Here is a 24,653-nt window from a genome sequence, read left to right as displayed (position 1 = left end):
TAGTCTACTCCACCTGTTAGTTTACTCCACCTATTAGTCTACTCCATCAATTAGTCTACTCCATCAAGTAGTCCACTCCACCTATTAGTCCACTCCACCTATTAGTCCACTCCACCTATTAGTCTACTCCATCTATTAGTCTACTCCATCAAGCAGTCCACTCCATCTATTAGTCTACTCCATCAAGCGGTCCACTCCACCTATTAGTCCACTCCACCTAATAGTCTACTCCACCTATTAGTCTACTCCACCTGTTAGTCTACTCCACCTGTTAGTCTACTCCACCTGTTAGTCTACTCCACCTGTTAGTCTACTCCACCTGTTAGTCTACTCCACCTAATAGTCCACTCCACCTATTAGTCTACTCCACCTATTAGTCTATTCCACCTATTAGTCCACTCCACCTATTAGTCCACTCCACCTATTAGTCTACTCCAGCAAGCAGTCCACGCCATCTATTAGTATACTCCATCAAGTAGTCCACTCCATCTATTAATATACTCCATCTATTAGTTACTCCACCTATTAGTCTCCCCCATCTAACAGTCCGCTCCACCTATTAGTCTCCCCCATCTAACAGTCCGCTCCACCTATTAGTCTCCCCATCTAACAGTTCTCCACCTTTAGTCTCCTCCGTCTAACAATCCGCTCCACCTATTAGTCTCCCCCATCTAACAGTCCGCTCCACCTATTAGTCTCCCCCATCTAACAGTCCGCTCCACCTATTAGTCTCCCCCATCTAACAGCCCCTCCACCTATTAGTCTCCCCATCTAACAGTTCGCTCCACCTATTAGTCTCCTCCGTCTAACAATCCGCTCCACCTATTAGTCTCCCCCATCTAACAGTCCACTCCACCTATTAGTCTACTCCATCTATTAGTCCACTCCATCTATCAGTCCGCTCCATCTAATAATCCGCTCCATCTATCAGTCCGCTCCATCTATCAGTCTGCTCCATCTATCAGTCCGCTCCATCTATCAGTCTGCTCCATCTATCAGTCTGCTCTATCAGTCTGCTCCATCTATCAGTCTGCTCCATCTAATAATCTGCTCCATCTAATAGTCCACTCCATCTATCAGTCCGCTCCATCTATGACTCCACTCCATCTAATAGTCCACTCCATCTATCGGGCCCCGCCATCTAATAGTCCACTCCATCTAATAGTCCACTCCATCTATCAGTCCACTCCATCTAATAGTCCACTCCATCTATCAGTCCACTCCATCTAATAGTCCACTCCATCTATCAGTCCACTCCATCTAATAGTCCACTCCATCTATCAGTCCACTCCATCTATCAGTCCATTCCAGCTATGACTCCACTCCATTTAAAAGTCCACACCATCCATATCCTCATTTTAAATGACTTCTCTATGTCACATTCATAATGCTTCTAAAATAGAAATATTATTGATTTATTTGATAGGAAGTATTTAATTCTGAAGAGTCAGATGCATTGTGCCAAACAGTGACAGTTTGTTGAAGCTTGACACATTATAGGCAGTATGTTCTTCTGTAGTAGCAAGGTTGTTCTGCCCCAATAGAACCCTAGCATGAGTTGAGATTGCCTGTGTGTGTAAACAGAACACACCCTTTAAAGTGTACAATCTCCGGCATGGGTAACCGCTAACCAGGATACACACACGCCATTCACATTCCTAAGCCCTGTATTTATTTTACCAGGTAAGTTGACTGAGAACACATTCTCATTTACAGCAACAATCTGGGGAGTAGTTACAGGGGAGAGGAGGGGGATGAATGAGACAATTGTAAGCTGGGGATGATATGAGGGACAGCTTGGGAATTTAGCCAGGACACCAGGGTTAACACCCATACTATTACAATAAGTTGCATGGGATCTTTAATGACCTCAGAGAGTCAGGACACCCATTTAACGTCCCATCCGAAAGACAGCACCCTACACAGGGCAGTATCACGGCCCTGGTATAATACACCATTGTATCGGCTACGCCATACTGTACACATGTCAGAGTATGCCTGCCATGACAACAATGATGCTAGATTAGAACACATCTCTCAGGCCAGATCTCAGGGGAACAGTGAGGGAACAGTGGGGGAGACAGGAGGGAGCACGACCCAGGAGCCAACACTAAGATCAGATCAGGGAGGTGTGTCTGTAGCCTGGGGAGAGATTCTAGGTCACATCTGTGAAGAACATTGTGCATTGTGTGTGTGCACTAGAGGTCTTCATGGGTTCAAAAAGTTGGAGCCGTTCCGAAATGGACCTGGGACTTTCCCACCCAGACCCGATATACATACATACATTTTTTTAAATATAGAGAACGGACCAGAGGACAACTAGACCCATTCCGTAAAGACCTGGTCAGATCCAGACCCGATCCGAGTGAGGGAAGCAGCAGAAAAGTAATTTTATAAGCTACTTTATTAACCGGAGCTGATAAAGCGAGAGAGGAAGGCGAAAGGTGCCGCTCTAGTAGGCGGGGAGGGGCCGTACTGCGAGAGAGTGACACAGGGAGGAAGGAGAGACGAGAGATAGCAACCAACCAAGCCGACTCGCGCTATAGTAGACTAATAGCTGACACAGCTAGGTTATTTAGAATCAAATCTTTTTTGTTTGTTTTGGATTTCACCTTTATTTAACCAGGATGGCCAGTTGAGAACACCTTTATTTAACCAGGATGGCCAGTTGAGAACACCTTTATTTAACCAGGATGGCCAGTTGAGAACACCTTTATTTAACCAGGATGGCCAGTTGAGAACACCTTTATTTAACCAGGATGGCCAGTTGAGAACACCTTTATTTAACCAGGATGGCCAGTTGAGAACACCTTTATTTAACCAGGATGGCCAGTTGAGAACACCTTTATTTAACCAGGATGGCCAGTTGAGAACACCTTTATTTAACCAGGATGGCCAGTTGAGAACACCTTTATTTAACCAGGATGGCCAGTTGAGAACACCTTTATTTAACCAGGATGGCCAGTTGAGAACACCTTTATTTAACCAGGATGGCCAGTTGAGAACACCTTTATTTAACCAGGATGGCCAGTTGAGAACACCTTTATTTAACCAGGATGGCCAGTTGAGAACACCTTTATTTAACCAGGATGGCCAGTTGAGAACACCTTTATTTAACCAGGATGGCCAGTTGAGAACACCTTTATTTAACCAGGATGGCCAGTTGAGAACACCTTTATTTAACCAGGATGGCCAGTTGAGAACACCTTTATTTAACCAGGTAGGCCAGTTGAGAACACCTTTATTTAACCAGGATGGCCAGTTGAGAACACCTTTATTTAACCAGGATGGCCAGTTGAGAACACCTTTATTTAACCAGGATGGCCAGTTGAGAACACCTTTATTTAACCAGGATGGCCAGTTGAGAACACCTTTATTTAACCAGGATGGCCAGTTGAGAACACCTTTATTTAACCAGGATGGCCAGTTGAGAACACCTTTATTTAACCAGGATGGCCAGTTGAGAACAAGTTCTCATTTACAACTGCAACCTGGCCAAGATAAAGCAAAGCAGTGCGACAAAAACAGCACAGAGTTACACATAAACAAACGTACAGTCAATAACACAATAGAAAAGTCTATATACAGTGTGTAGAAATGTAGTAAGATTAGGGAGGTAAGGCATTCTAACACAGTGATTCTTGGTAGTCTTAAACAAATCTACTTTGAAACTAAAGTACACACATCACACACATGGTTATGGTCTTAAAGAAAGTAGACACCTGCACCATGTATTTCATTTTGAGTTTCCATATATTACACTTTATATACATCAGCGGTTTCTTTTAAATAATCATTAAAATTCCACCCATGAGGCCAATAGAGGGTGATTTGGTCAATTGACTGCAGGAAAGGGATACCTTTTAATTCCGTCATTTTAATTCCTTTTCCGTTGATTAGATATCTCCTAACTTTTTCCGTTGATTAGATATCTCCTAACTTTTTCGGTTGATTAGATATCTCCTAACTTTTTCGGTTGATTAGATATCTCCTAACTTTTTCTGTTGATTAGATATCTCCTAACTTTTTCGGTTGATTAGATATCTCCTAACTTTTTCGGTTGATTAGATATCTCCTAACTTTTTCGGTTGATTAGATATCTCCTAACTTTTTCGGTTGATTAGATATCTCCTAACTTTTTCCGTTGATTAGATATCTCCTAACTTTTTCCGTTGATTAGATATCTCCTAACTTTTTCCACACACGGAACGAGGATCTATGACTGTAGCCTATTGCTGCTTTGATGACTCATGATTGGCCAACAACAAGCTACACCCGCAACACTCCACTCACGTGAAAAGCAAGAGCAGCAGCATAAATGATAAAATCTCTCTCTCTCTCTCTCTACTACAGCAGTCCCGTTCTGATCTGTAGGGGCCATTCCGGACAGTTAAAATGACATATACCCGAGACCCGTGAGTTATTGTTTTGTATATTGGTTTTTATTAGATTGATTTAATGTATCAGATTAATTGGCATTATGCCAGAAATGTTAGTGGGAAAGGATCAGAATTGGGCTGCCTGTGTAAACGCAGCCTTAGGATGATGAGGCCTGAACAGTGTACCATAGTAACGGGGACTAGCATATGTCAACACAAAGCAATAACACTTCAAATAGAATAGATCTACTGTGCATAAAGACACTAGGGTCAGGGGTTTATTACAGGGTTAAGGATCAGGGTTTAGGAGGGGTCACAGTTCCCACTGTGTCGAGGACAGAAATGATAGAATCAGACCTGGGTTCAAATACTATTCAAAATCTTTAAAATACTTGTGCGACTGTCATATTGGTCCATTCCGCCAGGCAAGCGCAATGAAGCCCAGCTGAAATGATTTCAAATAGTATTTGAACCCAGGTCTCGTTGTATTTAGACCTCTGGTGATGGATTGGAACTGTCAGGTGCTGGTTAGAGCTAAACTCTTTTGTCTACATAGTAGACCAAATCTTTTACTTTCAATCTCATTCATTTATTCTTTCTGTTCCTTCTGTTCATCAGCCTTGTCTCTTCTATTCCCGTCTTCTATTCCAGGGGGTCACCACCACCTTGATTCGTTTGGCAGTTTCCTAAGATGCCACCGCATACTTTATGATTATAAAATACCCTGTCATCTTTTTCTGGTACCTTGTGTCCTCACTTTATGACTTGCTGCAAACTGACCATTAGGCTAAGTAAAGGTGCAGAAGAAAATATCAGAGTGAAAAGGAGACCTCACAGACCTCAGATGTAATGTCAATGGTTAGATTGGCTAAGGTTTCGGTCAGTGATGACCTTGGTCAGACTCAGAGCATCTGATTGAAGAGTAGCTCAAACCTGCTTGAAGGTGTTACTTATGTTATTCTTCCTCTGGCAGGTATGAGGTGTCCCCTTCCTAATTCCCCCATGCCACCCCTGTGTGGGAGTGCTCCTCACCAGTCAGGTCTGGCAGATATGAGGTGTCCCTGACCTCATGTCTCCATGCCACCTCTGGGTGGCAGCTATACCCGTGATACCTCTGTGTTGGAGCGCTCCTCACTAGTTAGGTCAGGCTGGTGTGAGGTGTCCCTGCTGCCGTCCTCGTGCCATCCCTGGGCCATCCCTGGGCCATCCCTGGGCCATCCCTGGGCCATCCCTGGGCCATACCTGGGCCATCCCTGGGCCATCCTGTGCCATCCCTGTGCCATCCCTGTGCCATCCCTGGGCCATCCCTGTGCCATCCCTGGGCCATACCTGTGCCATACCTGGGCCATCCCTGGGCCATACCTGGGCCATACCTGGGCCGGCATCTCTGAACTCTAGGATAGAGTTCCAGGTAGCCTCGTGTGTTGGTTTGGTTATTCCCTCCTAGTCAGGACAGGACCTTGTTTCCATGTTCCCCTGCCACCCCAGTGCTGCAGCGCCCCATTGGCTCCTCACCAGGTACTTCATTTGGGTTTATGAGGTGAGGGAGCGTTCCGATGGGTGTTACCCTAGCAGCCATATTAGACTATGCCTAGCGACAGGGGAGCCCCCAGCCTGGGGGACACAGAGTTATCTAACATAATTATCTCACTGTCAAGAGTTCACCAAGCAGGGGTCACCAGGGGTTGGCATTGCCAGGACGCTCTGTTCTGAGGCTCACGTGTTCAGGAGAAGAACATGTGTATGGATGGTGGAGATTGTTGTTATGGAGGGAAGGATTTAGTAATGGAATAGACTGCCGTTGACAGAAGTAATACCGAAAGCCCAGCCACAATATTGGATATTTAGGATTGTTTTGAAATATTGCAGTATTTTCAATGGCATATTCTGTATTTTTTGCTATTTTCCGATAGATATTTGTCTATACTCCTTGATTAATATTCAGTCTTGACAGCACTGCCTTTCAACAGATCTCAACTGGAAGAATACATCTGCCAATGCAGTCCCCTGGTTGGACATCACAGATGGTAGAGGGATGTGTTTGATGGGCCTGGCCCACCTGTCACGTTCTGACCTTAGTTCCTTTGTTTTAGTATAGTCAAGGCGTGAGTTGGGGTGGGCAGTCTATGTTCTTTTTTCTATGATTTGTGATTTCTGTGTTTGGCCTGGTATGGTTCTCAATCAGAGGCAGCTGTCAATCGTTGTCCCTGATTGAGAACCATACTTAGGCAGCCTGTTTTCACCCTTGAGTTGTGGGTGATTATTTTCTGTTCTGTGTATTCACCGTACAGGACTGTTTCGGTTCGTTCGTTGGCGCTTTATTGTTTTGTTTCAGTGTTCAATTGTTTTATTAAATCAATATGGACACTGACAACACTGCGCATTGGTCCTCACCTTCTTCCACCAACAATGGCTGTTACACCACCAGTATACAGATTTGTTTTTATTTTTTATTTTTATTTAACTAGACAAGTCAGTTCAGAACAAATTCTTATTTACAATGATGACCTACCAAAAGGCAAAAGGCCTCCTGCGGGGACGGGGCTGGGATTAAATGTTTTTAAATAAAATAGGACAAAACACACATCACCACAAGAGACACCACAACACTACATAAAGAGAGACCTAAGACAACAACATAGCATGGCAGCAGCACATGACAACACAGCATGGCAGCAACACAACATGGCAGCAGGCCAATATGGTACCAGCATAAAACATGGGACAAAAATGATTGGGCACAGACAACAGCACAAAGGGCAAGAAGATAGAGACAATACATCACGCAGCCACAACTGTCAGTAAGAGTATCCTTGATTGAGTCGTTGAATGAAGAGATTGAGATAAAACTGTCCAGTTTGAGTGTTTGTTGCAGCCTGTTCCAGTCACTAGCTGCAGCGAACTGAAAAGAGGAGCGACTCAGGCATGTGTGTGCTTTGGGGTCATTTAACATAATGTGACTGACACATTACCACAGTAGATATCTCAGATAGGGGGGAGTGAGGCCTAAGAGGGTTTTATAAATAAGCATCAACCAGTAGGTCTTGCAACAGGTATACAGAGATGACCATTTTACAGAAGAGTATAGAGTGTAGTGATGTGTCCTATAAGGAGCATTAGTGCCAAATCTGATGGCCGAATGGTAAAGAACATATTGCCGCTCGAGAGCACCCTTACCTGCCGATCTATAAATTACATCTCCGTAATCTAGCATGGGTAGGATGGTCAAATGAATCAGGGTTAGTTTGTCCCCACACCACTTCCAGTAGCATCTGGTCTCCCATCCAGGGACTGACCAGGGTCCAACCCTGCTTAACTTCAGAGGCAAGCCAGCAGTGGGATGTAGGGTGGTATGCTGCTACTACCACACACCTACCACCTACTTCCACATAACTACTACCACACCTACTACGTTCTTGTGAGGACGAGAGTGTGGAGAATAGATAAAACATTGCATTTGAGATGCACTCGCACTCCCCTTACTGTATTACCTCACACTGCCCCTCCCCCATTCACTGAACCTTCTTCCAACCAGGACAATGTCAACAATAGAGAAAAAACTAGATATACACAAAGTAAACATTTTACTTCATAATTCTCAGCTATCTATATGTGAATCATAATAATTTAGCTAACCAGATAAATTACCTAAAACTATGCAAGGTAGATGTCAATTCTTCGTGGATAGCTAGCCAGCTAACAATTATTTGTGGCTATCTTACTAGGTAACAGTAGTAGCTAGCCAGTTAGCCCTATTGACTTACTATGGGCTTGCAGTTTACTCACACTATTGGGTATTGTAGGCAGGTAAAAATGCAAAAATGTACACTGCATGTATTTATTAACGTATCAAGATAAAATATTGTAGTCAGGCAGCATGAAATGTGTATAGGTAACATTTCATTTCGAAGTCAGCAGCTGTGTTCGAATACCCATACTAACATACTCTATACTACATACTTAATGACAATATACTACATACCATTAGATCATTTTTGTATACTGTAAACCAACGTTTTCCTTTCAGTTGAGTGTACTAGAGCTTCGCCTGTATACCGAAAGTTGATGCTGTTGCTATGCAACCTCTTGCTAGCTTTTTAACATAACAAATTACTAGCTAGACATTTTACAACTTATGTTGTGTTCTTAAATACAATCTGGAGTACCAGAGAGCGCTCAGAGTGAGCTCTGAGCATTTGTAAATTCAGTGCGTTGTCAGATTGTCCGTTCATAAATTCACAAGTTCGCTCTTGGAACGTTTAGAGCGCACATTGGCCGAGGAGGAGGGTTGATCCGAGCGTTCTGGCCTCAACGGCAGTCAAGCACCTGAGCTAACTAGCTAACGTTGGCTAGCTTGCTAGCTACTTCCAGACACAAATGAGAGAACACCTCACTCTGACCATTTTACTCGCTCTAGCAGAGCTGGTTAGGCAGTTTTCATGTTATCCAGAGCGTTGGTGACTAACTGTGCTGCTGGCAAAAATTGAAGTACTTTTTTTTTTAAAACTTTTATGTTTAGTAACCATATATTCAACGGTTGTTGTGCCTTCTTAAATCCATCAGTTATTCTGCGCTCTGGTACTCAGACGAGAGGGCTCTGAAATCAGAGTAGATAGCCAGAGCGAATTTACGAAAGCACCAGAATGTCCATTGAGAACGACTATACCATTTAGCTAAACTAAGAATTACGGGATTAATCAGGCCAATAAACGTTGGGTAGTTACTTAGATAGCATATAGTTAATATACTGGTAATTTTGAGCTAACATAACAGGTACATACTGCTGTAATGATATGCTATGTGGTTCATAAGGATAGTGTAGCTAACAAATTGTCAGCCAACATAACGTGTAATGTAACTTATTTGAAAAGTCATTACTTTATTACATTGCTCAACATTTTTCTTAACATTTGTCATAATTAGTTAAAGCAATGAATTTGTATCCGCTCTCATTGGGCTTCGGCTACATATTTTCTTCAAATCTGAAAACAATGTGAATCCACGCCCATTTTATGAAGAAATGCATTATGGGCCCTAAAAGCATGGAAATAGTGTCGACTTCTTGTATAAATCGTATTTTTGCGAATGTAGTACGACATCCGGGAACTTTTGGCATACTAACTATATCCATACTATGACCCTGAAACCCCACCTCTTTAAGGAATACCTAGGATAGGATAAAGTAATCCTTCTCACCCCCCCTTAAAAGATTTAGATGCACTATTGTAAAGTGGCTGTTCCACTGGAGGTCATAAGGTGAATGCACCAATTTGTAAGTCGCTCTGGATAAGAGCGTCTGCTAAATGACTTAAATGTAAAATGTAAATGTAATGACCAATAAGCATACTAATTACCCAATTTCCGTCACAAATTTGCATTCTCGGAGTACGGCAGTAATAATTTTGAGAAACACCCCATGTGTACAGTTTGGCAATTGAATCAAACTCGTGTTGCTGTATTTCAGAAGAGGTAGAGGGTGTTTTGATGCACAGTGTGTTGCTATGGTCTCAGATCTGGGTACCTGACATCAAACACAGAACACGAAGGCATGCACACACACACACACACACACACACACACACAGAGCCACTCGCCTCTCCCAAATTCTGTCATGCTCAGCTGACTCTCTCTGTCTCTCCCCCCTTCTTTCATCTCCCTCGTTCTGTCTCTCTCCCATTCTTTCTCATCAACATCCAGCTTCCTTTCCTCTCCCTACTAGAGAGAAGAAATTACTCTGTCATTATTCTGTGATCTGTATCTGTTCCGTGGCCTCAACACACACGTGCGCACGCACGCACACACTCGCTCACGCACGCACCCTCGTACACACAGTCATTACTCACATCAACTGTATCCTTTTCTAAGCACACAGCACTTCTCATGGAAATAAACTCAACATGCACACACTTTTATTGAGACACATTATGGTGCCTTCGAAAAGTATTCAGACCCCTTGACTTTTTCCACATTTTGTTACATTACAGCCTTACTCTAAAATTGATTAAATGAAACATTTTCCTCAGTAAGGATTCAGACCCTTTGCTATGAGACTCGAAATTGAGCTCAGGTACATCCTGTTTCAATTGATCATCCTAGAGATGTTTCGACAACTTGATTGGAGTCCACCTGTGGTAAATTCAATTGATTGGACCTGATTTGGAAAGACACACACTTGTCTATATAAGGTCCCACAGTTGACAGTGCATGTCAGATCAAAAATTAGGTCAAAGGAATTGTCCGTAGAGCTCCGAGACAGCATTGTGTCGAGGCACAGATCTGGGGAAGGGTACCAAACAATGTCTGCAGTATTGAAGGTCCCCAAGAACACAGTGGCCTCCATCATTCTTATATGAAAGAAGATAGGAACCATCAAGACTCTTCCTAGAGCTGGCTGCCCGGCCAAACTGATAAATCGGGGGAGAAGGGTCTTGGTCAGGGAGGTGACCAAGAACCCGATGGTCACTATGACAGAGCACTTGAGTTCCTCTGTGGAGATGCTAGAACCTTCCAGAAGGACAACCATCTCTGCAGCACTACACCAACCTGGCCTTTATGGTAGAGTGACCAGACGGAAGTCACTCCTCAGTAAAAGACACATGACAGCCCACTTGCAGTTTGCCAAAAGGCGCATGAAGACTCTCAGATCATGAGAAACAAGATTCTCTGGTCTGATGAAACCAAAATTGAACTCTTTGGCCTGAATGCCAAGAGTGACGTCTGGAGAAAACCTGCCACCATCCCTACGGTGAACCATGGTGGTGGCATCATGCTGTGGGGACTGGGAGACTAGTCAGGGTCGAGGCAAAGATGAACGGAGCAAAGTACAGAGATATCCTTGATGAAAACCTGCTCCAGAGCGCTCAGGACCTCAGACTGGGCGAAGGTTCACCTTCCAACAGGAAGCCAAGACCATGCAGGAGTGGCTTCGGGGGCAAGTCTCTGAATGTCCTTGGGTGGCCCAGCCAGAGCCTGATTGAACTTCTCTGGAGAGACCTGAAAATAGCTGTGCACAAAGTTCTCCATCCAACCTACAGAGCTTGAGAGGATCTGCAGAGAGAAATGTGAGAAAGTCCTCAAATACAGGTGTGCCAAGCTTGTAGCGTCATACCCAAGAAGACACAATACTGTAGTCACTGCCAAAGGTGCTTCAACAAAGGGTCTGAATACTTATGTAAATGTGATTTTTCAGGTTTTCTTTGTGCAATTTATTATTTTAAAATCAATTTTAGAATAAAGCTGTAACGTAACAAAATGTGGAAAAAGTCAAGAGCTCTAGATACTTTCCCGAATGCACTACATATCCTACATACCTCAGCCCTTCTGAAAAATCATAGTTGACAGTTAGTCTGCTGTCTGATCCAGATATAACCCTCCTTACTGATGCAGTTATAGACATGTTACAAATTATTCATTCATAGATGGGAAGAGTTCAATGTGTTAGAGGGCAACACACACACACACACACACACACTGTACACCGACAGAGAGGGAGAGGCCCCCAGGGACAAGTAAATTAATTCACATGCCAAGTTCATTTGCAGGTCTATTCTTTTGTCTTAGAGTCTCACCGCACACACACTCTCACACTCACACAGACAACCTGACACGTTCAGGTTTGATGTCATTCGTGGCTATTTCTGTGAGCTGTTATTGCTAATAATAAAATGCATCGTCTCGTGACAGGTGCCGTAAAACAAAACGTGTGCATTCTAAGTGGTAACAGTCTGCTCTGCTAGGTGGGATGGACTGGTTATGCCTACATCCTGATTTTCCCAGCACTACATACAAAGGCTATTTGGTGGTGCACATTTTATATTTCTTGGAACATCCCAGGTTAAGACACATGCAAGAGGCCAACCTGCCTTTACACAATGTTTCTTTCACCCCCTCTCTTTCCTCTTCCCCCCCTCTTTCCTCCCCCCTCTCTCTCGACAGGTGTAAGCAGCCATGACTAAGTCCTATGAGTTTAACTGGCAGAAGCACCTGCCTGGCTTCATGCAGGAAGGAGCCTCATTCGACAGGTTTGACGAGGTAAGAAACAAACTCAAACTATCAACATTTTGGCAAACACTGAGTGCCAACTGCCAACCTGTCCTCCAACCAACTTGACATTAATCATTATATTACATTATACAATGGGTGAGTCTAATCCTGGATGCTGATTGGTTAAAACCGCATTCCAGCCGGTGTCTATTCCACAAGTTACTACCGGCTAAAGCTATGATGTTGAAATGCCTATTCACTCTGTTCCATCTGACTGCTCAATCCACTGGCTCATCAGCCCAGCCAGGCAGTTTATCAACTTGATCTCCACTATAAAAAACATCTAGACATTATCTCCCATTTCTTTTAGACTAACATTATCTCCCATTTCTTTTAGACTAGCATTATCTCCCATTTCTTTTAGACTAGACTAGCATTTGGTTTCAACAGCGGAGATTTTTATAAACCTTGCTGTCTGCATCTCCGACAAAATGACAAATCTCCAGCTGTCAGACAGCTTTTCCCAGCCAGTCGAAATCATAAATCAGCTGGCATCCTTTTTCTGGATGTATACAAAGAAATGTCAATAGAAAACAGGTAACACAAAACACAATGCAGCTAGTTTGCAGTCTTTCCAGCTTCAGTTTGTGTAAGGTTCTGTATATATTTTCTTAGTCAACCTTGTGTTCTGTTTCTTTGTGCTCTTGAATGTAGCCTTGTTTCTTTGTGTTCTTGAACGTAGCCCTGTCTTTCATTTTTGTTCATTGATTTCACCTGTTAGTTACTCACCTGGTCTCATCAGCTCCTTATTTAGTTCAGTTCATTCTATTTGTGCCGTTGAGGTATTGTTCATTTTCACTCTACTAAGCCTTTTCCTAGCTTGTTTGTGAGAACCAGTTATATCCTTCAGTCCTAGTTTTGATTCACCTACCTGTGCATGACCATTGCCTGCCGGTGACCACGATTCCTGCCTTCAGCGAAGGCGAAATTAACACCTGCTGCATTCTCCCAGAGTATTCATTACAGTTTGAAGTGATTGTGTTAGATGTGGTGTTGGCTGGCTCCTCTGAACAAGTGTCCTGACCAGAGCACATTTTCTTTGCCAGGTGAAATCGTGTATCATTAGCTCATTGTTATGGATTTATCCAAATGTCACTAGAAAACCGCTTAAACAAACGCAAATGCAGCTACATGGCTGTAATTCTGGCTGCACTGTTTGACGTGACTGTAAGTTACCCGTAGTTGGCTAGCTAGCAAGCAAGGGATAACAATGTTGCGAAACAGTATGGCAATGGAACATTTTGAACAAGCGCCTCTATAGATTCAGAACAAAAAGACTTAACGTCTGGGTCTCTGGCAACTGAACCGACCAGCTGGCTTGAGTAGCAACCTTAGATTTGTGTTGGGACTATATCTCATGGAAGGATGACATAGTATGAGTAAATTCATTTGAAAATGTCAATCATTATTTGAATATGTTGGTAACCCGTTATATAAAAGTGAATAATGCCCCCGAAGCCGGTGTTTGGAGGATATATTGGCACGGTTTGCCGGCCCTCGACTTCGTCTGGGCCTACAGTAACAACACCCATGCCATATCATCAACACTGGCTTCTCAGGCATTATCACTTAAATAAAACACACTGCCATTTCTATCCTAACTAGAATGTCATTATCTCTGAGTTTTGGGTGTCAACATGGCGCCCATTAGAATTAGTGCATCTCAAACCAGGTTAGCCTGAAACTCGATCTATGGCCTGTAGCTCTGTGTCTTTGTGCAGCAGTGACACAACTAATCCTACCCTAATGACGGTCCTCTCGCTGGACATGAAGAGACAAACACACACATGTAGGGGCTGTCTCCTTTATGGCATTTAGAAATCATTGCGTTATTCAGGGCACACACGCCCACACACACAAAGACGTACACACACACCAGCATTTCCGTTAGTCGGTAATAGCCAGCTTCAGACAAGATACATCAGATAAGATACTTTTTTTTGATACTTTTTTTTAAGCCGAGAGAAGAAGAAATCCCATTGCAAAATAATGATTTTTAGCCTCTTCATTGATGGAAAAAACAGTCGGTGTAAATACATTTGACTGGTCATGCTTATAGGTTCATTTGCATAATTTAGTGGAATTAAATTGCCGCCTGTGTACAGTATATTTGTTATGTGTCTTATTTATCACACGCGTTATTTATACAGATACAGAGCCTTTAATTGGAACATTTGTCAGACAGTGCAAGAGCTGCTTCTGTAGCATCTTGTGGTGCTTTCAAGACGTCTGGGAACTCTGGAAAATACGAGGTCAAATCATGACCTCGCCAGGTCGCAGTTGTAAATGAGAACTTGTTCTCAACTAGCCTACCTGGTTAAATAAAGGTGTTCTCATCTAGCCTACCTGGTTAAATAAAGGTGTTCTCAACTAGCCTACCTGGTTAAATAAAGGTGTTCTCAACTAGCCTACCTGGTTAAATAAAGGTGTTCTCAACTAGCCTACCTGGTTAAATAAAGGTGTTCCCAACTAGCCTACCTGGTTAAATAAAAGTGTTCTCATCTAGCCTACCTGGTTAAATAAAGGTGTTCTCAACTAGCCTACCTGGTTAAATAAAGGTGTTCTCAACTAGCCTACCTGGTTAAATAAAGGTGTTCTCAACTAGCCTACCTGGTTAAATAAAGGTGTTCTCAACTAGCCTACCTGGTTAAATAAAGGTGTTCTCAACTAGCCTACCTGGTTAAATAAAGGTGTTCTCAACTAGCCTACCTGGTTAAATAAAGGTGAAATACATTTTTAAAATGATGTCAGTTCAGGTCGGAAAGTCAGAGCTCTACAAAGAGGCCTGAGTTCCCGAGTTGGAATTCCGAGTTGGATGACCGTTCAAAATCATTTTTCCCAGTCCTTGATCCCAGTTTTCTTGAACGCACTGACGTCGGTAGTTGGAGATTTCCAAGTTCCCAGTTGTTTTGAACGCGGCATCAAATGTCAATGGAAGGCAGGCTTCATCAGCGCGTCACACACCACTGCAATGAGTTGGAGGCAGTATGGATTCTGAAAACATATACTTAAATTGTTTGAAACCTGAATGTTTTAATACATATGAGGCATGTCTTACCTTGCTTCAAATTAGCCTATTAGATCTATTTTTCAGCATTTCTAATGGATATTTTCATGTCTGTCACATGAAAACGCTCGCATGTGCAGTACCCCTTTAACACTGGTGTTGTCCTACTAATTGCATTATGGAAGGAACATTCACTCGTCGCCTCCTGCCTTGTGTGCATTGCTGCGGTTATAACGTGAATAAACGTTCTGATCTGTTGCATCAGCCTCATTGCTTTTTAACAGGTTTATTTTATGTATCCTGGGCCTGCTGGTTGTATGATTGTGGGATCTATCATCCCACAACTGTCCCAGAGTCTGTTTGGAATAGGCTATTTCTTTCTCGACAAGCTGCCCAATAGAATAGGTAGCCTAAACATTTCTACTATAGTGGATTGACACAGGCTAGTGATTTTTCTGTTCGCTACTCATCTTGTTGGCTGAGGAAAAGTACATGTGAACAGTTATTCTAACATGTTCAAAGTGAACATCAGAATTCAGTAAGGAAAACCACACATCGCTGCATCCTCGACTTGCATGTTCTGTTAATATGCATGGAAATATTCTAAATGTGATTTCTGTCATTCTGAGCACCGTGGGTGGACGCCCTAATCAGGTCTCAACCACGATGCATATGGATCTGTTACATTTCTCACATGTCCTGAAACCCTGATACACTCACACATAAGGAGGGCCATCTCCTTTATGGTACAATACTTCATGGTGTTAGTCATTAGAAATGAAGGCACAGCCAGATACCGCATTGATCCACCACATTAACCAACTTTGTCATGGCGACCAAAAGTCAGATAGTCTGTTGTGAGTGTGTGTCAGTCTGTTGTGAGTGTGTGTCAGTCTGTTGTGAGTGTGTGTCAGTCTGCTGTGAGTGTGTGTGTTAGTCTGCTGTGAGAGTGTATCAGTCTGCTGTGAGTGTGTGTGTCAGTCTGTTGTGAGTGTGTGTGTCAGTCTGCTGTGAGTGTGTGTGTTAGTCTGCTGTGAGTGTGTGTGTTAGTCTGCTGTGAGTGTGTGTGTCAGTCTGTTGTGAGTATGTGTGTCAGTCTGTTGTGAGTATGTGTGTTAGTCTGCTGTGAGTGTGTGTTAGTCTGCTGTGAGTGTGTGTGTTAGTCTGCTGTGAGTGTGTGTTAGTCTGTTGTGAGTGTGTGTGTTAGTCTGCTGTGAGTGTGTGTTAGTCTGCTGTGAGTGTGTGTTAGTCTGCTGTGAGTGTGTGTTAGTCTGCTGTGAGTGTGTGTCAGTCTGCTGTGAGTGTGTGTGTTAGTCTGCTGTGAGTGTGTGTGTTAGTCTGCTGTGAGTGTGTGTGTTAGTCTGTTGTGAGTGTGTGTGTTAGTCTGCTGTGAGTGTGTGTTAGTCTGTTGTGAGTGTGTGTGTCAGTCTATTGTGAGTGTGTGTGTCAGTCTGCTGTGAGTGTGTGTGTCAGTCTGCTGTGAGTGTGTGTTAGTCTGCTGTGAGTGTGTGTTAGTCTGCTGTGAATGTGTGTGTCAGTCTGTTGTGAGTGTGTGTGTTAGTCTGCTGTGAGTGTGTGTCAGTCTGCTGTGAGTGTGTGTGTCAGTCTGCTGTGAGTGTGTGTGTTAGTCTGCTGTGAGTGTGTGTGTTAGTCTGCTGTGAGTGTGTATTAGTCTGCTGTGAGTGTGTGTGTTAGTTTGCTGTGAGTGTGTGTGTTAGTCTGCTGTGAGTGTGTGTCAGTCTGCTGTGAGTGTGTGTGTCAGTCTGCTGTGAGTGTGTGTGTTAGTCTGCTGTGAGTGTGTGTGTTAGTCTGCTGTGAGTGTGTATTAGTCTGCTGTGAGTGTGTGTGTTAGTTTGCTGTGAGTGTGTGTGTTAGTCTGCTGTGAGTGTGTGTGTTAGTTTGCTGTGAGTGTGTGTGTTAGTCTGCTGTGAGTGTGTGTGTTAGTCTGCTATGAGTGTGTGTGTCAGTCTGCTGTGAGTGTGTGTGTTAGTCTGCTGTGAGTGTGTGTTAGTCTGTTGTGAGTGTGTGTGTCAGTCTGTTGTGAGTGTGTGTTAATCTGCTGTGAGTGTGTGTGTTAGTCTGTTGTGAGTGTGTGTTAGTCTGCTGTGAGTGTGTGTTAGTCTGCTGTGAGTGTGTGTTAGTCTGCTGTGAGTGTGTGTTAGTCTGCTGTGAGTGTGTGTCAGTCTGCTGTGAGTGTGTGTTAGTCTGCTGTGAGTGTGTGTTAGTCTGTTGTGAGTGTGTGTGTTAGTCTGCTGTGAGTGTGTGTTAGTCTGTTGTGAGTGTGTGTGTCAGTCTGTTGTGAGTGTGTGTTAATCTGCTGTGAGTGTGTGTGTTAGTCTGTTGTGAGTTTGTGTTAGTCTGCTGTGAGTGTGTGTTAGTCTGCTGTGAGTGTGTGTCAGTCTGCTGTGAGTGTGTGTTAGTCTGCTGTGAGTGTGTGTCAGTCTGCTGTGAGTGTGTGTTAGTCTGCTGTGAGTGTGTGTTAGTCTGTTGTGAGTGTGTGTGTCAGTCTGTTGTGAGTGTGTGTTAGTCTGCTGTGAGTGTGTGTGTTAATCTGCTGTGAGTGTGTGTCAGTCTGCTGTGAGTGTGTGTCAGTCTGTTGTGAGTGTGTGTCAGTCTGCTGTGAGTGTGTGTTAGTCTGTTGTGAGTGTGTGTGTTAGTCTGCTGTGAGTGTGTGTTAGTCTGCTGTGAGTGTGTGTTAGTCTGCTGTGAGTGTGTGTGTTAGTCTGCTGTGAGTGTGTGTTAGTCTGTTGTGAGTGTGTGTGTCAGTCTGTTGTGAGTGTGTGTTAATCTGCTGTGAGTGTGTGTCAGTCTGCTGTGAGTGTGTGTCAGTCTGTTGTGAGTGTGTGTCAGTCTGCTGTGAGTGTGTGTCAGTCTGCTGTGAGTGTGTGTCAGTCTGCTGTGAGTGTGTGCCAGTCTGCTATGAGTGTGTGTCAGTCTGCTATGAGTGTGTGTGTGTCTGTCTGCTGTGAGTGTGTGTGTGTTAGTCTGCTGTGAGTGTGTGTGCTAGTCTGCTGTGAGTGTGTGTGTTAGTCTGCTGTGAGTGTGTGTGTCAGTCTGCTGTGAGTGTGTGTGTGTTAGTCTGCTGTGAGTGTGTGTCAGTCTGCTGTGAGTGTGTGTCAGTCTGCTGTGAGTGTGTGTGTTAGTCTGTTGTGAGTGTGTGTTAGTCTGCTGTGAGTGTGTGTTAGTCTGCTGTGAGTGTGTGTTAGTCTGTTGTGAGTGTGTGTGTCAGTCTGTTGTGAGTGTGTGTTAATCTGCTGTGAGTGTGTGTCAGTCTGCTGTGAGTGTGTGTTAGTCTGCTGTGAGTGTGTGTCAGTCTGCTGTGAGTGTGTGTTAGTCTGCTGTGAGTGTGTGTTAGTCTGTTGTGAGTGTGTGTCAGTCTGCTATGAGTGTGTGTGTGTCAGTCTGCTGTGAGTGTGTGTGTGTTAGTCTGCTGTGAGTGTGTGTGCTAGTCTGCTGTGAGTGTGTGTGTTAGTCTGCTGTGAGTGTGTGTGTCAGTCTGCTGTGAGTGTGTGTGTTAGTCTGCTGTGAGTGTGTGTCAGTCTGCTGTGAGTGTCCGTCAGTCTGCTGTGAGTGTGTGTCAGTCTGCTGTGAGTGTGTGTCAGTCTGCTGTGAGTGTGTGTCAGTCTGCTGTGAGAGTGTGTCAGTCTGCTGTGAGAGTGTGTTAGTCTGCTGTGAGAGTGTGTCAGTCTGCTGTGTTTGTGTGTCAGTCTGCTGTGAGTGTGTGTCAGTCTGCTGTGAGTGTGTGTCAGTCTGCTGTGAGAGTGTGTCAGTCTGCTGTGAGAGTTTGTCAGTCTGCTGTGAGAGTGTGTCAGTCTGCTGTGAGAGTGTGTCAGTCTGCTGTGAGAGTGTGTCAGTCTGCTGTGAGAGTGTGTCCGTCTGCTGTGAGAGTGTGTCAGTCTGCTGTGAGTGTGTCAGTCTGCTGTGAGAGTGTGTCAGTCTGCTGTGAGAGTGTGTCAGTCTGCTGTGAGAGTGTGTCAGTCTGCTGTGAGTGTGTGTCAGTCTGCTGTGAGTGTGTGTCAGTCTGCTGTGAGTGTGTGTCAGTCTGCTGTGAGTGTGTGTCAGCCTGCTGTGAGTGTGTGTCAGTCTGCTGTGAGAGTGTGTCAGTCTGCTGTGAGAGTGTGTCAGTCTGCTGTGAGAGTGTGTCAGTCTGCTGTGAGAGTGTGTCAGTCTGCTGTGAGAGTGTGTCAGTCTGCTGTGAGTGTGTGTCAGTCTGCTGTGAGAGTGTGTCAGTCTGCTGTGAGTGTGTGTTAGTCTGCTGTGAGAGTGTGTCAGTCTGCTGTGAGAGTGTGTCAGTCTGCTGTGAGAGTGTGTCAGTCTGCTGTGAGAGTGTGTCAGTCTGCTGTGAGAGTGTGTTAGTCTGCTGTGAGAGTGTGTTAGTCTGCTGTGAGTGTGTGTCAGTCTGCTGTGAGTGTGTGTCAGTCTGCTGTGAGAGTGTGTCAGTCTGCTGTGAGTGTGTGTCAGTCTGCTGTGAGAGTGTGTCAGTCTGCTGTGAGTGTGTGTTAGTCTGCTGCGAGTGTCACACACAGCACACTCCCTCACCATGTCCTCCCGCCCATGTTTCCCCTCTCTTACTCAATTAGGCCAGTTTGCTGGGGGATGGCAGATCTAGGACTGGATGTACCACACACACAGACACACACCAAGATAAGGATCAGTAATCCCTTAAATGTAGTCTTCAATGAGGGGGATCCCTCCATGGATAAACACAGAGGGAAAACAACGAGTCTTTTAACTAGGACAGCCTGGTTACTTTGGAATTTATTCCTTTGTGTATTAACTTAGTGTGTATTTGTGTGGCGCTGCTAGTTATGTGGCCTCTACCCTGCTAGGACTCACCAGAGACTGGGTGGGTGGAGAGCTTTGGTGAATCTCTGCCAAGCTTCTGGTGAATCTAGCACACAAACTGTTCATTGACACATTTTTGACATCTTGATTAAAGTTTGCTATGAGAGGTTAAAAAGGGAGAACATGGTTGTCTGATTTTAGCCTCTGAAACATTGAATGAATACCCACTGGGAAAAGACGTCAGATCACCATCCAATTTTGGTTGATTTTTGAGTTTACTTGTCAACCAACCAAATAAATCACAGAGCTAGCTTGGCATGGCTAACTATGGGTGGTTGCTGGTAGGCTACAAGTGTAGAATAGCAATAGAATGACATGAGCTAGTGAGCAACGCTACTGATCTGTGTGTTTGTGGCTAGTGTTATGAGAAGTAGATCATTTATCAGGGGCTTGTTTTACTTCTCAGATAGAAAATAGTAGCGAGCAACTGTCCATGGTGGCCCTGGTTGACTGGCTTGTCTCTCTTTACATACCGTCTGTAATCACAGTTAACAAAAGAGATCATTAGCCAGGTTTTGAAAAGACCAAACCTCAACTCTTTGTTTAGAAAACAATGATCAACCCTGTTATGATTAAAAAACAGCATAATTCTAGACAAGCTGGAGGTCTCCCGTGGAGTTGGCTGTAAGTGTGTGTGTGTGTGTGTTGATAATAGCTGTTGCGCAGGCTGATAGGCTAATAGAAGGCCTGCAGGAGACGACTGTGTTGATTAACATGGCAGACGTGCCTCGCCGACACACAGACACACACATGCTTAAATATGCTAATCAGGAAGGATTCTTCCAGAGTCTGCTCTCAGCTCACAGAACCCCCACAGAGCAACAGATGGTGAAGAAGGGCAGTGTGTGTGTGTGTGTGTGTTGTGTGTGTGTGTGTGTGTGACCTTCATTTAACTAGGCAAGTCTTATTTACAATGACAGCCTACCCCGGCCAAACAAGAATGATGCTGGGCCAATTCTGCGCTACCCTATGGGACTCCCAATCAAGGCCGGCTGTGATACAGCCTGGATTTGAACCAGGGACTGTAGTGACGCCTCTTGCATTGAGATGCAGTGCCTTAGACCACTGCGTCCATGTGTGTGTTAAATATTGAACTGTACTAGAATGATTAAAAGGCCGCTAAAATATGTAAGATTGCTATCGGTATCGTGCTTTTTGGCAAGGAAAATATTGGATATCGGTATCGGCCAAAAATGTCATATCGTTGTATTTTCTTTTACTGCAGTGGGCTAAATCAGGGTCACAGAGTGATTCTGGTAGTTTTTACCATGTCAGATATAGAGTTGAAATGTATTACATTTGGCATCTGTTTGACATAGAAACACCAGATTTTCGTTTTTAAAATAATAATCTTTATTAATTATGAAAAATATGAATAACATTCCACCCATGAGGCCAAAGTGGGCGCTTTGGTCATTGACTGCTACACAGCCCTTTTCTCTGTCTTCCAAATGAGGCCAAAGTGGGCGCTTTGGTCATTGACTGCTACACAGCCCTTTTCTCTGTCTTCCAAATGAGGCCAAAGTGGGCGCTTTGGTCATTGACTGCTACACAGCCCTTTTCTCTGTCTTCCAAATGAGGCCAAAGTGGGCGCTTTGGTCATTGACTGCTACACAGCCCTTTTCTCTGTCTTCCAAATGTTGATTGATTGTATCTCTCTATGTATCATCTAAGTTCCTCAGACGATGTAAGAAGACCAGGTGTGTGACGTGCACGGGGATCTCTCTCATTGACTGACGACCATAATTGCTTTAGGTCAAAGGTCAATTTGGAGACTCTTAGTCTGGTGGTGTTGAGTCATCCCTCTGTCCTTAGGGACATGTTCGTGTGGGTGCGTGTGTCCTTCGGGACTTCCCTTCCCATTAGACATCAATAAATCAGTAATACTAATGATGACAGAAGGATGTACTGGGAAACATTTCCTGCAACCCATCACCGGTCTGCTGCCGGCTGATGCTCTAATATGTTTAGGCACTTTAGGAACATCTCTGTGTTTGTGTGTGTGTGTTTGTGTGTTGGCTCAAACACCAGACGTATCCCACTCTCCCACACTCTGTCTCTCCATCTCCCACACTCCGTCTCTCCATCTCCCACACTCTGTCTCTCCATCTCCCACACTCTGTCTCTCCATCTCCCACACTCTGTCTCTCCATCTCCCACACTCTGTCTCTCCATCTCCCACACTCCGTCTCTCCATCTCCCACACTCCGTCTCTCCATCTCCCACACTCTGTCTCTCCATCTCCCACACTCTGTCTCTCCATCTCCCACACTCTGTCTCTCCATCTCCCACTCTCCCACACTCTGTCTCTCCATCTCCCACACTCTGTCTCTCCATCTCCCACACTCTGTCTCTCCATCTCCCACACTCTGTCTCTCCCACACTCCATCTCCCACACTCTCTGTCTCTCCATCTCCCACACTCTGTCTCTCCATCTCCCACACTCCGTCTCTCCATCTCCCACACTCTGTCTCTCCATCTCCCACACTCCGTCTCTCCATCTCCCACACTCTGTCTCTCCATCTCCCACACTCTGTCTCTCCATCTCCCACACTCCGTCTCTCCATCTCCCACACTCCGTCTCTCCATCTCCCACACTCTGTCTCTCCATCTCACACTCTCCCACACTCTGTCTCTCCATCTCCCTCTCCATCTCCATCTCCCCACACTCTGTCTCTCCATCTCCCACACTCCGTCTCTCCATCTCCCACACTCTGTCTCTCCATCTCCCACTCCGTCTCTCCATCTCCCACTGTCTCTCCATCTCCCACACTCCGTCTCTCCATCTCCCACACTCTGTCTCTCATCTCTCCATCTCCACACTCTGTCTCTCCATCTCCCACACTCTGTCTCCATCTCCCACACTCTGTCTCTCCATCTCCCACACTCTGTCTCTCCATCTCCCACACTCCGTCTCTCCATCTCCCACACTCCGTCTCTCCATCTCCCACACTCTGTCTCTCCATCTCCCACACTCTGTCTCTCCATCTCCCACACTCTGTCTCTCCATCTCCCACTCTCCCACACTCTGTCTCTCTCATCTCTCTCCATCTCCCACACTCCGTCTCTCCATCTCCCACACTCTGTCTCTCCATCTCCCACATCTGTCTCTCCATCTCCCTGTCACTCTCTGTCTCTCTCCATCTCCCACACTCCATATCTCTCCATCTCCCACACTCCATCTCTCCATCTCCCACACTCTGTCTCTCCATCTCCCACACTCTGTCTCTCCATCTCCCACACTCTGTCTCTCCATCTCCCACACTCTGTCTCTCCATCTCCCACACTCCGTCTCTCCATCTCCCACACTCTGTCTCTCCATCTCCCACACTCTGTCTCTCCATCTCCCACTCTCCCACACTCTGTCTCTCCATCTCCCACACTCTGTCTCTCCATCTCCCACACTCTGTCTCTCCATCTCCCACCTCCGTCTCTCCATCTCCCCACTCTGTCTCTCCATCTCCCTCCTGTCTCTCCATCTCCCACACTCACTCTCCATCTCCACACTCTGTCTCTCCATCTCCCACACTCTGTCTCTCCATCTCCCACACTCTGTCTCTCCATCTCCCACACTCTGTCTCTCCATCTCCCATCTCCCATCTCCCACACTCTGTCTCTCCATCTCCCATCTCCCCATCTCCCACACTCTCCATCTCTCCACACTCCGTCTGTCTCTCATCTCCCACATCTCTCTCCATCTCCCACTCCCGTCTCTCCATCTCCCACACTCTGTCTCTCTCCATCTCCCACACTCTGTCTCTCCATCTCATCTCCCCATCTCCCACTCCGTCTCTCCATCTCCCACATCTCCCTCACTCTGTCTCTCCATCTCCCACACTCCGTCTGTCTCTCCATCTCCCTCTCCACTCCCACACTCTGTCTCTCCATCTCTGTCTCTCCATCTCCCACACTCTGTCTCTCCATCTCCCACACTCTGTCTCTCCATCTCCCACACTCTGTCTCTCCATCTCCCATCTCCCACACTCTGTCTCTCCATCTCCCACCTCTCCCACACTCCGTCTCTCCATCTCCCATCTCTGTCTCTCCATCTCCCACACTCTGTCTCTCCATCTCCCACTCTGTCTCTCCATCTCCCTCCCCACACTCTGTCTCTCCATCTCCCACACTCTGTCTCTCCATCTCCCACACTCCGTCTCTCCATCTCCACACTCTCCCACTCCCACACTGTCTCTCATCTCTCTGTCTCTCCATCTCCCACTCTGTCTCTCATCTCCCACACTCTGTCTCTCCATCTCCCACACTCTGTCTCTCCATCTCCCACACTCTGTCTCTCCATCTCCACACTCTGTCTCTCCCCACACTCTCCCCACAGCCCACACTCTCTCTCCATCTCCCACACTCTGTCTCTCCATCTCCCA

The 24,653-nt window shown here is 45.2% G+C and overlaps 1 protein-coding gene across 2 annotated transcripts in view; it reads left to right on the top strand.

Annotated features, from left to right (window-relative positions):
• The window catches only part of LOC135574671 (1-phosphatidylinositol 4,5-bisphosphate phosphodiesterase beta-4-like), a 138,401-nt gene that overhangs the window by 75,786 nt on the left and 37,962 nt on the right, over positions 1–24,653 (top strand). Inside the window, exons 1-2 of one of the 2 annotated variants that reach the window (XM_065026263.1) lie at positions 4,351–4,415; positions 12,315–12,410. In XM_065026263.1, the coding sequence (XP_064882335.1) occupies positions 12,327–12,410 (84 nt within the window). In that variant the 5' untranslated portion in view covers positions 4,351–4,415; positions 12,315–12,326. Of the gene's footprint in view, positions 1–4,350; positions 4,416–12,314; positions 12,411–24,653 lie in introns of those variants that run through there. The other variant, XM_065026262.1, reaches the window with a different exon arrangement.

The sequence above is a fragment of the Oncorhynchus nerka genome, linkage group LG13, assembly GCF_034236695.1.
Source record: "Oncorhynchus nerka isolate Pitt River linkage group LG13, Oner_Uvic_2.0, whole genome shotgun sequence".
Classification (NCBI taxonomy): domain Eukaryota; kingdom Metazoa; phylum Chordata; class Actinopteri; order Salmoniformes; family Salmonidae; genus Oncorhynchus; species Oncorhynchus nerka.
Note: the sequence above shows the minus strand (reverse complement) of the source record. Positions and strands in the feature narration are given on the sequence as shown.